This window comes from Rhipicephalus sanguineus, chromosome 2 (assembly GCF_013339695.2).
Source record: "Rhipicephalus sanguineus isolate Rsan-2018 chromosome 2, BIME_Rsan_1.4, whole genome shotgun sequence".
In the NCBI taxonomy this organism is placed as follows: Eukaryota; Metazoa; Arthropoda; class Arachnida; order Ixodida; family Ixodidae; genus Rhipicephalus; species Rhipicephalus sanguineus.
The window spans coordinates 16,858,708-16,876,468 of record NC_051177.1 but is presented as its reverse complement, the minus strand read 5'-3'; the positions used below and the strand labels follow the sequence as shown (position 1 = coordinate 16,876,468).

The window sequence follows — 17,761 nt, the reverse complement described above, 5'->3', positions numbered from 1 at the left end:
GTGGCAGCATGAAGCAAAAAGGTAACAATAGTGCCTTACACTTTGGTCCTGCGTTATAACATTTCACATATTTTTGGCTGTGCTTCACTTGCTTGCCCCCTTGTTATTTAGAATGATCATGTCAAGTGCTTTTCAACATTTCCTTTATATACCCAGTTGCCATTTACACAAGTTCTCCACTTTTATTTCTAGGGTTGTTTTTCACATCGCTCTCATTGTTTACAAATGCCACAAGACAAAGACGTGCAGACATAGATTGGCATGAAGTTCAAGGTATACTGCTTTTGTAGCTCTGTACAAACATAATTAGAAATACCATGAGTTTGCATTGCGAGAGTAACAACAATTAAGAACCAGAGGACTACATTTTTGATATCACTTGCTTTTCAAGCTACTGATGCCACTGAAACATTTTTCCAAGCTTTGCTTTTCACTTCTATTCCTGCCTACCAGTGCCAAGACTGGAGAGCCAGCAACCAAGTGCTTGCCTGCAGCACCAACCAGTCCTGTGTTGGCAGACTCACCACATGGTCTGCCTGTGAATGATGCTTCACATCGTTCCATTCCTAGAGTGGACCAGATTGCAGAAATTCCGGAGGAAAGCCCTACAGATGAAAGCATGCCTTCTCAGAGCTCATTCGCTGGATTTAGACAGCCATCTCCAGTGTGTTCGGTAAGTCATCAGAGGCTGTTTCTGTTCGTTCTTTATTCACAAGTTCTAGGTACTTTTGTAGCTGAAATCATTCTGCTTCTGGCACTAGCATGTCCTTCCATTTGTGTTAGCAGACTGATAGGGCATCATTGCAGAAGGCTATATATTGAATGTACTGTAATTACTGTAATAGTACTGTAATTTGAGGCATGGCATGGGCGTGAGCGACATGGTTGTGCAATCTTCTACCCATGTCGCTCGTCACTGTCTCTGTATTGCGCGCCTCTTGCAACATCTAAGTGCAGAGTGACGGGTTACCGCAATGCCTGCCCAAACAGGACTCGGGACACTTAGAGGTCTTGTGGCCAGGCGTACTGTGATGGGCATTACCATGGTGCCTGCTTGCATTGCGGCTCGCATAAAGGCGCTGTAAAGGTGCGCCAGAACTCGGGGTTTTCTTTTTTCATGCAGTCAGCAGTGCCCTGTCTCTTCACGTTGTGTATTTATATTTGTGTTTGTTCTATGTTTTTGCAAATGCAATAACTTGACATCAGTGAGTCATTCAGATGCCTCACGGAGCAAGACAAAACAGCAGGAGAGGTTTCCTGTGCAAACTATGCTGGTGAAGTCCTGCTCGAATCTGGCATGAAATATAAGGGAGTACTGACACAAAAATTTTACATCTTGTTTTTTTCTGTTGCAATAATTATCTAACAATCCACTTATCACGTCTGAAAACCACGATTGCTCGAGTGTGTGATGGTTAATTACCGTATATTGCTGATTACAAGGCGATGTCTTTTTCATAAAATGACCTTCCAAAGTTCGGGGGTCGACCTATAATTTGAGTCGACCTATACACGGAATTGTAAAGTCGACTTATCTGTGGGTCCGGCAAAAGGTCGTCGTCCTCGGATTCCCTGCTATTCAATGCATCGATAACATCAGCCGCAGAGGCAGTGGAGTCGTGGGAACTGTTATCTCCCAACGCCCATGCGCCGCTTCCAGAGCCAGACATTTTCGCGATCTGCCATGACGATCGCGAAACTATAGTGAAACTACGGAGCGCGTTTAAAAATCACCGCTGCGCAGCATTAATGTGAACTGCTTGGGAAACAAGGTCTCGAAAGCAGCATTTCAAACCTTTGATAGAGGGCTAACAATGCTCTATGGAAAAAAGAGGAATTTATCTTGCGATGCACCCTGCAGTTTTGTTTTCATACAATAGAAACAATTTGTTGACAAACCATTGGTGTTTCACAGAAAAGCTGGCAGCGCCATGTGTGCTGGCAACAATTCGCGGGGAACTAAACACATGACCAGTCACGTGCGCCCACAAGCATCTTCGTGTGTCTTCGCGTCTATTTGCACTTATGCCTGTTTGCCATTTCTGCATTTGCTTCGCTTGCGAACAGTTGTGTGTGCGATTTGCGACACTGCCCAACGGACGCCGAAATGCCACCGCTACGCCGGCAACAATACAGCGCTGCTTTAAAGTGGCAAGCTATCCTCTACGCAGAGTCGGAAAGCAACGTGGCAGCAGGGCGCAAGTTTGATGTGTCGGAAAAGTGCGTGAGGGAATAGAGAAGACAAAGGACCAAGATCTTCGTGTGCGCTGCTACATGCCGGTCCTTTCGCAGACCAAAGCCTGGACGATACCCTGCCGTTGAGGAGGTGGTTCACGACCAGAGAAGCAAGAGCCTGAGTGTTTGCTACGATGATATTGAAGCAAAAGCACGTACTGTCGTGAAGGATATGTGCATCCCGCAAACTGAGTCCAATGTATCCAAGAAATGGGTCACGAACTTCATGAAACAAGATGGCCTGAGCCTAAGACAACGCACAACTGTATGCCAAAGGTTGTCCGAAGCCTACAAAGAAAAACAGTGCACGTTTCTTCGCTATGTGAGTGACCTGAAGGCAAAACATTCCTGCTGGGTCAAATTGGCAATGCCGACCAGACTCCTGTATGGTTTGACATGCCTAGCAAGAGGACAGTGTCCGGAAAAGAGGAGTGCCAGGTTCGCCTGCTGACAACGGGCAACACGCACAACTGTTTCACTGTCATGTTGTGCTGTACAGTTGACGGGCACAAGCCTTTCCCATTTCTTCTGTTCAAAAGGAAAACAATGCCAAAGAAAGAGAAGATTCCGCCGAAAGTTATCGTGCGGGTGAACAAAGAGGGTTTTTTTAACGATGAAACTATCCTCGAATGGTTTTGTCTTGTGTGGTGCAGGCGCCCGGGTGCACTGCTGAAGCCTCGCAGCATGCTCATCTTGGACTCTTTCCGCGGCCACATCACAGATCGAGTGAAGAAAGCGGTAGCGGACTCTGGATGTGAGCTGGTCATCATTCCGGGTGGACTGACACCTCAGCCACTTGACGTGGTGCTCAATAAGCCATTCAAAGACCGCATGTGCACGTTCTACAGTCAAACCCGGGTATATCGAACTCGCCAAAAAACGTTTATTAGTTCGATATATGGCATAATTCGATATAGGCCCACTATAGGATTTTGACACAAAGGCACATAACAATAAGAAAAGTACTTTATTAATATGGTGGCTTACTTGCATGCCCTACTTTGGAACAAAATAGTCCTGGATTTTCTTCTGTGTCAACGACTTCGCTGCCTGCGACAGCACACACGCCTCCACGTTGTCCAACGAGTCGGAGCAGCTGAGGCTGCAACCTTCCACATTCACGCAATAGCGCCGGACCAACGCAAGTGCACTAATCACTTCGGAGGATGTAGGCAATGGGCCATCGTCAATTTCCTTATTGTTGTCGCTTTGGCTCGTGGTCGGCACGACGTCTGCAACGTAGTCCTCATCTTGTAGCTCACCCATGATGGCGATATCATCGTCCGCACTGACGAACTCGTCAAATGTCGATCCGTCGATAGCTCCCGGGAACTCTGCCAGCTCGCTCCAAACTTCGGCGGAAACACCTGCGGTGTTTTCAGTGCTGTCATCGGAATTTGGGGTGTCATCACCAGGCATGCGGAAGCCGGCACGCCTAAAGCAGTTCTGGATCGTCTCCTTCGTGACATCTGCCCACGATCTACTCAACATAGAAAGAGCTCCGAGCAAGTCGATCTTAAGCTCCCTGCCGACACGAAGGTTCACAGAGCACCAACAGGCAACACCACCAGCACGGACCACGCTGAATGAGGACTCGAGGAAAACAGGCAGCAGCAGGCACACAAGCATAAAGAAAGAAAAAATGGCGCTCACTTCTACCGCCTCTGTACCTCGGAGAAAGCACGACGGCCTCTGATTGGCTGTAAGCGCTGCGAGCGGGCCAGGATCATTTCTTGCAGGGGGGTGTTCGCCCGTGCACAACCGGGTCTAAACCACTTTTTCTAGGGTGGCGCCGGCAGTTTTCCCCGCCACCGCGAGGGAAAGCCAACTTGCTGGGGCACTTTTGAGGCACATGGAGTTTGATATATCGGTTGTCGTTGCTATTTTCGTTCGATGTAACAGTAACTTTTGCTATATATTCTCAATGTAAATTTACCGTGTTTAGAAATTGTTCGATATACGGGATAATTTGATATAAACGGGTTCGATATAGTCGGGCTCGACTGTACAATGAATGGCTCCAACAAGAAAGCCCGAAGACACCAACAGGGAAGCTGAAGCGCGCTTCTTTAAGTGAAGTGGCGCAATGGGTCAATGATGCCTGGTATGGATGTCAACCGACATGGTCCGTGCGGCGTTTACCACGTGCGGCATCTCAGTACCACCGGCACCCCTTCCGACGGCGAGCAGCAGCAGTGGCTCACACGATGGCAATGACCGTGACTGCGTCCTTCTCTCAAGCGATGACAAGTCGTAAGCCATCTTTCATGGTCAAATAAATGTTTCTTTGCATCACTTCCTCTTCTGAAAAACTTAATGGTGAGCTATGGCCGCAGCATGAGGCTGTGTTCAGAGTCAACTTTTTTTCCCCTAGAAGGGGTTGCAAGTTGGGGGGTCGACTTATAATCGGAGTCGACTTATAATCGGCAATATACTGTAATAGGAGACGGTTTTATAGTGCCCAGTCGCAGTTTCGGTTTCAGAGAGCAACGAGAAGAGCGGGACCCAGAGTGGTTTTATTGTAAACATAGCTGGCTATATGAGCACACAAAACTGTGTGCACATACGCACCGCGTTGACAACTCTTTTTCAATGAGGGCTTCCTGGGTGCTGCTTTAATCCCCTCTGGGATGTTGTAAATATGTGTGACCCCCAAGAACGCACTGCTGAGGCAAGGACATCAGCCTTTGTTCTCCCGTGCAAGTTAATAAAGGAGGTGCTCCCTCTTTTCGTTGAAAAGGTCTGCTAGGAGAGAGCGCTCACAAGGATCATTGCAGCCAACACGAACCCGTGATGCAGGTGGTTGACGTTTTACACTAAAACCAAGTTGGTGTCGATGCCGTGAGGTGGTGAGTGGTGACGCACACTTTAAAATTGATTTTAGATGTGTTCTGGGCTATATTTGCCGCTCATATTTTGTAGATGGTGTGTGTGTGGCCACACAAATCTATCCCGAAAGTTATCTTGGCTTCAAAATTTTGTGTCAGTACTCCTTTAAAGGAGTCCTGACACAAAAATTTTCGCCCCGTGTTTTTTTGCTGCAATGTGTTGCTGGGGGCCTGTTAGTCATAACACGGCACATCGTTTGCTGCAGTGCTCGACAGATAATTAATTACAAGCTCCTCATTACCGACACAGCCTCAGTTTCGGTTTGACAGAGCTCCAAAAACGACAAGCCACCGGGTGCAACTATCACCACCTAGCGAGTGAAACGCTCGGTCACGTGAGCACACAAAACAGTGACGCATTTCCGCGCGTCAAGGAAACAGCGCAGAAGGATTTCGGCATTGTGGCCTGTCACTGCAGCCCAGGCAGCACAGGGAAATCAAGAAGCCATTGGGAGCAGGAAACGGGAAAGCGGTAGTGTCACCAAACACAGAACTTTCAACACGCGCGCCGCGGCCACGCACTCACGAGCAGCTGCCGAGCAGACACCAACAGCGCAGCGGCGAGCGTGTCAAAACAGAAATGGCGGCTACGACGTCATCGTAACTTGTTGTACCGGCTGCAACGGTTACGTAGGGGAAGTGGGGGATCACCTCGGGTCACCTCCGAGGGTGTCAATGCAACAGGTGCGGCCTATAATGCTGGATCGCGCACGCGAACTTCAAAATTCATATAAAATACCTTCCAAGCTTTATTTGCTGTCAATATTTTGCAGATGGTACATGCACGTACACGGAAATCGATCCAGCAGCCTATCTCGGCCGCGAAATTTTGTGTCAGTACCCCTTTAAGAAAAAAAAGAGACATTGGGTTCTTGCTGTTTTCTAGGTATTGGTAATAGGAAGCAGTAGGGCACCACTTCATGTCAGCATGGTGCCAATGGGCAGGGCTTTTGCCTCATTTGTTGTTACTTTATCGCTGCACCCTCAATCACTAGTGAGCTCACTGCTTGACAGCAAATATTGTCGCTCTTTCCTGTACCTCTTGTTTCTTCGTCTTGCGTTACTTCATTACTACGGGTGTACGAATAGTAAATTTTTGAGCCAAATCGAATATGAATCGAATAGTGGGGACAACAAATCGAATACGAATACAAATTGAATGCTATTCGAATAGTTTTCGAATGGTAAGGCAAGAATTTCAAAACAGTTCTTTATAATTCAACAATATTTTATTTGGAACAAATAGTCCCAAACATTAACAAAGCAAGGTTATGATTAGGTAACCTTAATCGGCGAAAATGCCACAATTATGTAAACTGAGGTAAGTTCATATAAGCAGTGACAGGCTACGAGATATTTTGCAACTGTACATTCAGATAGAGCGGTTACTTCATAATTCAAGGTGGTACATTGTCACCACCTTTTAAATAAAACTGAGGCCTAAAAACCAAGCAATGCTTGATGAATCAACCTCATGAATCTCATGATGAACATAGCAGACTGAGGACATTTTTGCTTGGCGACACTTGAGTTTTAAATAGAACTAACTTCATCTGTGATTGGTACGGCATTGAGAGTCCCTTAAACAGTTGGTTTGCATCTATCTTGGTTATTGAATAATTAAAACAAGAAAAGTGCTCCCTCATTGTTCCAATGTGGTGTTCCTTTGGGCATTCTTTACGCCAGTGCTGATTATTCAAAAAGTGTTCGAAAAATATTAGGCATTTTGAACATGTGCTATTTGATTCGAGTACCGAATTGAATGGAACACTATTTGATTCGTTATTTGAAATTTTCGAATATTCGCACATCCCTAGTCATCACCTTTCGCACAGCAAATACTATGGTGAATGACAACAGGTGCAGGGCAAAATGCCTCCAAGACATTTTGAAGAAAATGTGGGAAAAAGAAACAATACTTGAGGAAATGTACGATTGAAACTTACTAAAAATTGTGCAGTTTCGCTTGAAAAGTGAAGCACTGTTAGAGATCTTTATTGCTTGAAGCTTTAGGCTTGTGGTTCACTTGATGACCGCGAGCACAAGCTGTCATGATGCTTGTGATGGAGCATGAGAGAGCGGAAAACATGTGTGCTGCCCCTATCTTTAGTATTTAAAGTATGCCATGTCTAAAGGCAGATCACCATTTTCTTGGCTTACACAAAGCATGCACGTGGCCTTCAGCGCACGGCATGCAGGTCACATTGTGCTTAGCTGTTGGCATTAGAGTTCATGTTACCTCGAACATTTACCACGTGGAGACAGGTGCTTAACTAGGGCATTGGCCTCATGCCAACAGATCATATGAGATAGGACCATCACGTCGTGCGGGCCAAGCCAAGGTTGCTGGCTGAGCGGCCAGTGCATCACATACAGTCGAACCCACTTATAACGATCCCATATATAACGATCTATCGGTTATAACGACCATATTTGGGTGCACTTACGATTTTCCTATGCTAACCATTGAAGCTGCGTCCAGATATAGCGAACATTTTTCAAAGCCTCCTACTTTTACAACGAACACTTCGGACACGGTCACGGTAAAAATATGGCGCATACGAAGCGAAAAAAAGTTAAGACATGCCTTCTAAAGCGTGACAGGGGCGCGCGCTCGCGCGTGCCCCGCTCCAGTTTACTCGCTACTAAGATACCCAGATCGGCGAGCACCGCACGCAGATTTCGGACGCTGCGAGCGAGGTCGCTCACTTTCCAGGCGTTTCTTCAGTGGTAGAATGGCAGCGAGGGAAAAAAAATAGTAGCCAGCATGAAGCCTTGCGGTCAGCTTTCGCACGGTAACCTTTCCTGACGCCGTTCTCAGCAGCTACGACCGCCTGCGATGAACCAAACAATGCCTTGGAACGCAAGAAGTGATAAGCGCGATAACTTTCCATCGCAAAAAGGTTCACTGCGTCCCTAAACTCGTCGACGCCACAATGTGCCGCGAAAAGTCGTCCGTCTTTTCGGTAACGGCAGAGACCGGTCGATCGGTGATAACGACTTCCGCGATTGCGGCGATGCCTTCGCGGATAAGCATCAGAAAAGAACGAAGGCGAAGCGGCCGTCGACGAACGTGCCATTATGCCTTATAGCCGACAACCTTATCACAGTCATCTGTAGATACTCGGCTGTGCGTGTGGCCACTGTGGTGTGGCGTACGCCGTACACTGCGGATTGACGGCGGTACGAGCGCGCCATGCTGCCGTTCGCAAGTTCGCCGCTGCCGCGTCGTGCGAGACCGCTTTTTTTTTTTTTTTTTAATTCTGCGTCGTTTTGTAGAAACGAAAGTAGCTCGCTGTTGTTGAGCGGCGCGGGCACCGAGAAATGTCGATGCACTGACAGCGAGCGTATACTGCGTGTTTGACTAGGTGACAACTCAAGTGCGCCGCGCATCGTCGTGCAGGGCCGCGAGAGCATCGCGGAGACGTAGAGTGCGCGTTGCTTGGAAAATGCTTGTTTTCGCCGCGTTGAACGAAGAGGCTAGTCGCCGCACCCGTGCACGGTCCGGAGTGAAGCAAACACAAAGAACGTAGTACAAACGCGCGCATACGGCATACAGCAAGCGGCCCGGCAGTGACTCCGCGACCCGAGTAGGCGACGCGCTGCACGCAACTAGCCAGGGATGATCGGCTTCACGTCGCGGTACTGCGCTTCGGTGAAACAGTGTCAGCTCATTGCAAAGGCGGTTAATTCACTCGTGAGCACGCAGCGGGCGTCGCTTCACGACGCGAAAAGTCTTAGCTTGTCACCGAAGGGGTTGTTAGCACTTTAATAAAAGTTTACAAAGAAAAAAAAAACGGCTTAGCCGCTAAGCGCACGTTTTTAACGGCGAGTCCATATACAACGAACTACTGATATAACGACCACTTTTCGCGACACTTTCGAGTTCGTTATAAACGGGTTCGACTGTATGTCCATGTTGACACTCACTCCCGGCTGTGCAAGCGGTGTGCGAGAGCAGCCTGTATACCTCAGAAGTAAAGTAGGACCTGTGTGTCAACCTGACGATGATTATCAGACCAAACCACACATACTCTTATCAGTGCATGGTCATGTGCCTACGCTGTACGGGGCTGCTCAATGTAGGGCATTGACAACTTGATCGGTTTTACGCAGTGTAATCACCTGCGTGATCTAGTCAACAGCTCGTCTGAACTTTGTGATAACTGCATCCTATTTCTCACCATAAAACGCTCTGGATGCTTACGCTCTACCTTCTGTTCGCGTGTCGGCTTTTCAACTTTTTCTTTAATGAGCAGCGATTCGCAGCTTTAAAATCACAAACAGCTGGATTGACGATGTTTTCGAAGCAGGCGGCCAAGAATTTTTCTTGTTGGTTATTGGAGGCAAGGAGGGCAGAGACAGGAAGGTGAAATATTGGGCTGTCAAATGATATCAAGAGGGCGGAGCTCGGCGGCGGTAGAGACGCAAGGCACGTCTGTGAATGCCGCTGTGTTTGTGTGATTCTACACTCCTGTCTCTCATTTGCAATCATGAAATGATTTTTTTCTGGCTCCTATAATGCGTTTTAGACTAAACTGTTTGATGCAGCATGATTTGGGATCGTAGAGGTTGAAACTAGTGGTCTTGAAAAATTGATTTTGCCTTTGCAATTTTTGGGCTCCCAAGGCCAGTGTTACTCCATAAGCAGCGTTTATGGTTTGCTTCCATTTTTGCAAGCAATGACAGCGGGAAAACTGCTGCGGTGGGCGGCCACTGCTGTTGATCATGCACACTTTGTGATTTCTTTGTTACACATGAGATCTAGCTGCTGGAAAATGTATTGTGTGGTCATAGTTGGCGATAAACCAAGCATTGCTGCCGAAGAGTCACATTTTCCGGGAACATAACCTGTGAAAAATGAGTGCCATTCTATTAGGTAATTTTTTGTGTTCCTTGTTGTGAACGTTGCCACCGGGAAATAGTACGTAACGGGAACTTATCAGTGGGGTTCTACTGTATATGGCAACTGATGCTGTATACTAATAGTGCACATTTTGGCAAGACCATACAGATAGCATCTGTTACTCAAACTTTCAAACATGAGTCAAATGGACAAGCTTTCACTGTAATGGTTTACCTGTCAATGTTTAGTCACTTAACCCTTTGTGCGACAGTGGGACACATAAGTCCCACTTTTCCATCTGCAGGAAAAATTTTTCTCTCACATCACCCGTTGCAATTAGCGCAACGCTAAGTCACTCATATCTTACCTAAGTCTTTGTAATACCGAGGAAAATTCTTTTACCACGCTTTCAAAGGGCGGAGGTAGTGTTAAAATGGGGCTGAGTTCTGACAAATTTTTTACGATAGGTTCTGAATTTTCCTCTTCTTCAGATAGAAAGAACCTACCAATCTAAATGCCGGATAATTTCCTCTTTTTCTGGTTTTTCAGAGAGGCGATTTTAGCTTCCAGTCATCACGTGTTTTTGTAAATTTGCGCAATCACTTGACCGATAAATGCATCAAAACAACTATCCCCTGCGAAATTGCCACGCTCATCCCCCAGCGTAATTGTGAATATTCGTGCATGGAAATATTTTTCTTAATATCATATAACTCTTGAAAAGTAGGCACATATTCAAGGACAACAGCCGTACTCGAAAATTTAGACAGCCAAAGCAAGGACAGGCAAATGGACAAAAAAATGGTTGGTGCATGCGGTGAAGTAAGCTTTACAGGAACAGACCACGGCGCTATGAAGGCTCACAAGAGGCACAGGTGCAGGTGTGTGTTCTACTGCTGGAAATGAGGTCCGCACAACTTTCCTTAGCACAACTTGAGAAGTGATACCCTGTGCCACTTGCTTCTGCCGTTTCCATCCCAAGTACCCATTGATAAAATCACGAGATGGTGCCTTCATGAGACAGTGGGACAAGGCTTTCCCACTTTTTGAAAACACTCTAATGAGCCAGTGGGACATATATCTCCCACTTTTTTTCACTAAACTACTGGCTTGATTTTGATTAAATTTGTGTTATGCTATTTCTTTGTAGTTTATATCAATATACCACAGCCGGTTTTTACATCATTGTGTCAAAAATATAGGCAAACCTACAAAGGGTTAAGGGTGTCATAGATCGTCTGGACTCCCGACCCTCTTCAGAGGAGTAGCTTTTAGGTGCTTGGGAACATCTAGACCACGCCCAATTCAGTTTGAAGGGCCTATTAAAGTTTCTAAGCAAGACAAGTTTAGATGCTTGTCTTTAGAGCATGTGCTATGGTATAAAAACTTTCGCGCGTAGCACATGCCCCCGCGCAGGACAATATATGGGACCAGTGACCCATTGTACTATACCATAGTCATCATACCTTCCTCCTTCTTTTCCTCTCCCTTGACCGCGTACCCCCGTGAGAAGTAGCAGGCTAGAAACCCCCTTCCAGGCAGACCTATCCTCCTTTCGCTTCATTAAACATTTTCTTCTTTACAGTTGACAAACTGTACTCTCAAACCTCGATATAATAAACACAATATAACAAAGTAAATGAAGAGTAGTCTTGTCATAGATACAGTGGTAAGAATATTCGCTTATAACGAATTTTCGGATGTAACAAAGTTATTTTCTTGTCAGATGCGACCTTGTTGTAATGAGGTTCAAGTGTAATTACAATATTACAGCATGACAATGTAACCAAACATGATGATAAATGAATGTGCATACTCCGTATTCGTATTTTGTTCTTGTTAAAAAAAATTTCAATATTCACATGCCCCTAATCATAACCTTCTTTTTTTTTCTTCAATGACATAAGGCTGTGAGAAACACAGTCAAATCTTGTTTTAACCTCTTCTCACACTGCCAAGGACAATCCGGCTTAGTGCCATTGGGCAGCAAAATTCGGAGCATTTTAGTTTACACTGATAAATTCAAACATGTTGGTAAGAACAGTTCACAGTGAAAAGATTTAACTGTTTCTAGCCAGAACTTTTGATAACAGTGTGGCACTGAAGGAATTAACAAAGTCGCATCTTATTCAAAAATAGCGTCAGTATATCTAATATATTCATTTTAAATGCATATCTGTTATGCGGTAAAGCGATTAAACAATTTTTCTCTTAGTTTCTGTTATGCGGTAAAGCGATTAAACAATTTTTCTCTTAGTTTGTTATACTATTCATGTTCATTATAGTACTATTGAGATATGATTGTAATTACGCTGCTATGACTTTCCTGCAGCCAAAAACGCAAATATCTCCAAGTTCAATACATACACAGTACTGAAGGGGTAGCTACAGCTCAGCGGTATTCCTCTGACCAGCCTACACAGTTTATTCAGACATGTGGAAAGGATTTGTAAGTCATGTGATATGTACATTTACTAACACAGTAGTGAGTATGTGAAGTAAGGTGAAATTTTCATAACGTGTCATTTCCTTCTTGTTCAGCTGCAGAAGCTTATCAAGTATGTGTAAACTATGTATGTATCGTCGGTGTACTGATGTTTGCGATTCTGCAGGACGATGCTCCTAAATATGTTTGGCGGATAGACTTGTCTGGAACCGAGGAATATTGGAAAGGTAAAATATTTTCAAGATGGTGCTGGTCTATTTTCCGAATTTTTACTGGAGTGTTCAGGCAACCATGGTTTGACATGCTTGGCAAACTTTTATGATTCACATAAGGTTGTGAGCATTTAACAAGCTATATATGACATCAGGTCATTCAGTAATGTTAAAAATTTGACGGTGCTTGGCATTCTGTGATAAGCAGTTAGTGCATTGCTCGTATTGGCTAAATTTACAGACACACTTTCATTTACTAAAGGAGTGCCAAAGAGGAGCGTAAAGTTACACTAAATTAGTTGGTATGTTACTGTTTTGGAAAACCACAAAGGTCATTCTTAGCACAAGCAAATACTAATAAGCCACAATAGGCTTTGTTGTACAAGCTCCTTATGGTACTGATGATTTTGGCAATGTCGTTTTGGGCTTACATACAAATTTTTTGTCAGAAAAAGAAAAGCTGGTTATGCTAAAGGAAACTAAGGAGTTGGCTTGTTATGTTTTCATTATCTTTTTCTGTGTTTTTCTCTAGTAACAAGGTATACAGTTTAAATATGTATATGAAAACACAGTAAAAGCATTGTTGCATTAGCTAAAGTTTTTCTGCAGTTACGGGGCTGTATTCTGAGATGATTACTTTGGGTGACAGTGTCGCTTTTCGCAACACTGAATCTTGCATGTCCACTGACTGGGGCAACTTCCATACTTGCCCGCCTTTCCTCAGACGGCCAATCTGCACGCACTGAACACGACATTTTGGCGACATCTCCAAAAATGATTGTCTCAGAATATGGCCCATAGAATGAAATTTAGCAGGAAGTTTGGCCTTGGTTTTATTCTCTTGACAATTCAGAGAAATATTGAGAAAAAGTGGTTTCCTGGTTCCCTTTAAAGCCCAACTCCGGCAATTTTTTTACCATGTAAGGATAACAGCAATTTTGTATTCTTGAAATTCTTCTGTCGTGCGTCTAATGATTGGAATGCTCATCAAAGCAAAAAATAATTTTGAATAAGAAATAAAGAAGAGAAACAAAGCCAAAACCAAACCGAGTTATACCCCTTCCTGCGACATATTCAAAATGCACACACTGGGAATGTGTGCAAAGTGTGCCACTCTGGCAAGTGCAGAAAACCAACATGGCGAAGGTGAAGGGTTAGTAGAAGCTGCCAATTTGTGGCCGCTCCATATCATAGAACCATGTATTTGGTGCTGTCAAACGGTGCCAACTGTGATGTCACCGAATTCAACATTCACATATCTATCTTCTTAGCTTAAGAGAGGAAATGCTGTTAGCCAACATTAATTCTGAAACATTTGTATTTAGAACAAATGAAACTAACCAATTTTCTGTGCATTCGCTCAAGTTTGTTAATATTAAATCTAGTATACGGATCCCATGCGACGCAGGCATATTTATGTTTCTGATGGATATAGGTTGGGTAGGTGAGTAGCTTAATGTTAGAAGATGAATTTCAAAATTTGTGTTGCAGATATCATGGTTGTAATTCTTTCAACATAGCGCTTAATATAGTTAACTTTTTTATTCATAAAGAAAATGCTGTACAGTTACCTTTGTCTGCGTGCCTGCGACCAGTGCACCGAGTTTAGTGTTGTGCCTAATTTGGAGTTTGCATGGCGGTAAGACATAGCGTTCGAAGTAGCAGACTCGTTGGCCACCTTTCTTGTGCTCCTGCCACAGGCTGAAGACTGTAAGGTCCTTATGAAATGCTTCAGCAGTATGCGCGCTAGTGTATCCTAACCACAGGAAACAGGCAAAAAATTAATAAAAAAATGCAGTTCGGCACTACACATTCACATTCCAATGGATGGTTCGTACCCGGCGCCTTCTCCCGCCACACTTTGCCACCAGGGGAAAGTGTGGCACTGCATTTTTGGATTCCATTGTGGGAAACGAAGTGAGCAGTTTAAGGTAATGAATAAAATTCACTGGTAAGAAATCTATGCATTTCTCAGGCCTGTTACTTGGCATGAATGACGGATGTGTACAGGGGAATGTGGCCAGGAAATTTCAGTGAGATTCATTCAGCTAAAAAAATCGCTGGAGTCGAAGTCACTTACTTAATGTAGTGCACCTAAATGTCTTTTTCTTTTTGTTACAGGCTGGTTTGCAGGCCTCTCTTCTTTGTTTCTCTCTGTTCCGGCTCCAAAGCTTCTCCTTCTGGCAGGTGACACAGACCCTCGACTATTCTGTTGGAACACATTGTTTTCTTTGCTCTGATTACTGTTCTTTTTGATGATGCCAAATTGCAGGGGTGGACCGGCTAGACAAGGACCTAACCATCGGTCAGATGCAAGGTAGGCCTTTTCTTTTTATTGTATTTGGATGCCTCCATAATGAAATAGCCTGTACAATTAAGGATTCCATATGTTCTGGCTGAATTCTATCTCTCGTATGTATTCTGAATTCCTCTATAGTGAAAACGATTTGCAGCAAACAAATATAGGTGTCCACAGAAGTTGATTTGTAACTTTACGACGAGCACATATCGTTGCCAGCACAATTCAGCTACTGAATTCTAAAGTGCAGAGTACCAGTTGATGCTACACAAATGACGAGAATAGCAATGCGGGCTTGCTGGTCTGTCATGTGTCCTTCTTCGTTTCATCCTTGTTTTTTCGTGCCCACATCCAAGAAGCTACAAGAATGACATTGCAACCACCTGGGCTCTGCAACTGCCTTGCCCCACCCGCTGCGCCAAACTTCAAAGAAAAAAAAAATGTCCAGTGGGCTGAATGTTTTGATGATTGGCACTGTACTTGTGGATGACTTTCTGTGGCAATGAAGGGAAGGCTATAAGCAAAGCATGCATTAGTGAGAGTGCTCCTGAAGACAGTCTCATGTTCTTATTCATGTTGGTTTTAAGCTGGGGAAGAGGAAACGTAACATTTTACTTACCACTGTAAAAAAAGAAAGACAAAATACATTGAGTGTTAGATTTGACTTATTATTGGGGGAAAATTGAAAAATGTCACCTGTGAATGCTACACTGATTCAGTATTGGTTCCAAGAAATCAAGGTCTTGATCTAACACTAGACTTCAGGCTGCTTGCCTACATTGTGACGAGTTTTTTCACAGCACTTATGGTTTCTCTTTACTAGTGGCAATCGTACATGACAGGGACACCCTGGCCTGTTTTTTTCACCTTGCTGCCCCCCCCCCCCCCCCCAATAACCTCTCTGTATTTGACAGGGAAATTTCAAATGCAAGTACTTCCTCAGTGTGGCCATGCTGTTCATGAAGATGTTCCAGGAAAGGCAAGCAATGCCTCATTTTCATTTCTCAATGAGTCGTAAACTGTGTATTAACTCTTTCGTGACCGCGCCTATAGAACATGGGCCCCCGGTGACCCGAATATGCCGAATGATAATTTAAAAGTATGGGCACTCCTATCAACTAGCTGTACCATCAAGCACATCCTGTAAGCACTAATGTTTTGTTTCCTGCATAGTTGGTTTTTTTCCCGAGTGGCACAGATTTTTAACAGCAACTCAAATATAGTGGTTCGCTTGGTTTGTTTGTGAAAATGGCAGACGAAATAGTAGCCAGACCCTCTAAGAAATGTTGTTCCTTGGACAATGCTGTTGCATCCGCAAGCAATTTTTCTGCTATTTCTAGCAGAAGTGAATCCGAGGATGATGTCAAATCATAGAAATATAGTTCAGATGATAAAAAACCGTAGAATGAGCCCGGATCGTAGTCAGGTTTCATCAATATGTTACGCTTTCTGGCACATCGGTTTTTTACTCTGACTGAAATGTGATGAGGATGTTTGCACTATTATATCTTGTATTTGTAGTGTCTCAGCAGTATATGGTAAAATTTTGGTGACATAACCTTCAACCAGTAGAGAGTAATGTTCAGCCCAAGAAGGCTACCCAGCCGTGGCCTCAGAGTAGTGTTGCGCAGTGAAGCGATATGTGTCACAAGAAAATCGGCTTTTTCACAGCGGAGGTAATAAAAGGCTTTGGGTTAACAAAAATGTGTGTGCTTGGTTGCAAATCCTGTAGAAGCAGTCTTATGCCAAAGGTGATAGTTCTTGGGATATGGTCACAGCCACAGAGATGGTGAATTTCATTTGCCTCCTGATCTATATGGGCATCGTTGAGCTTCCACGACTGCACCTTCCCAAAACAAGTACATTCAGAACAAGTCCTACTGATTGAGGAAGTGGAGAAAATACAAAAAGTACTCAGAGGTCAAGAAACTTGCAGAGTGGACAAATGCTACTTGCAACGCCTGTTTTGTCCAGTGGCACACCAACCTTAGAAAAAGAAATTTTTTTACATCTTAGAGCTTTCAGACGTAGTTCCACCAATTTCAATAATATCAGACATTGAAATGTGAAGACTTTTTTGTAGCTTACATGTTTAGAATATTTTTATTGGGTGCGGTGAAGCCATGCTTTAGGATGTTTTGGTGCAGTGTTCAGTGTTACCTCTTGGCATCTGATTTTTTTTTCTTAGCTACTATTTAGCATAATTTACTAAAATAGCTATGGCTCAATAGAAAATTTATTCCTCTTGTCAATTATGTTTATTGTATTGCTATGATTGAAAAATTTTGACAGGGAAAAGACATAAGCGTGTAACCTGGTGGAATAATGCAGTTTTCACTGGGCAGACAAAAAAAAATGATAACTCATGCACTTTTTGATCTAGATCATTCAAGCTTTCCTCTAATACAGAAAGTTGTAGAGCAAACGTTTTGTGTATCTCAGATTATTTTTAGTTTTTTTTTTTCTTTCATGTTGGGAGCATAACATTAAAAATGTTCTGTGCAATGTTCAATAAATCTAGTTTTTCATAAATGTTCTTGCATATTATACCTTAATATAAATTTTTTGAAGTAATACTATTAAAAAACTCAGTTTCGTCGCACCGGTGAAGCATTGAATGCGATAGCAACAAAATAGAATGTGACATGAACGGCAAGCAGCTCTATACTTGCAGCGCGCCGCTCAAACGCAAAGGACTCACTAAAAGAACACACACAGGACTACCGCGAACTAACAACGGTCACAGCTCTACACTTGCAGTTCGCAGTTAAACTCTAAAAAGGATGCTCGAAAAGAACGCACAGGTATACACAGGACGAGTGCGAACTAACAACA

General features: G+C 44.0%; 1 protein-coding gene across 2 annotated transcripts in view; it reads left to right on the top strand.

Annotated features, from left to right (window-relative positions):
• Positions 1-17,761, top strand: part of LOC119382456 (protein phosphatase methylesterase 1) — a 46,760-nt gene that overhangs the window by 26,241 nt on the left and 2,758 nt on the right. For both annotated transcript variants that reach the window (XM_037650167.2, XM_037650165.2), the window contains 5 exons: positions 454-673; positions 12,582-12,642; positions 14,749-14,814; positions 14,900-14,944; positions 15,841-15,905. In XM_037650167.2, the coding sequence (XP_037506095.1) occupies positions 454-673; positions 12,582-12,642; positions 14,749-14,814; positions 14,900-14,944; positions 15,841-15,905 (457 nt within the window). The remainder of the gene's footprint in view (positions 1-453; positions 674-12,581; positions 12,643-14,748; positions 14,815-14,899; positions 14,945-15,840; positions 15,906-17,761) is intronic.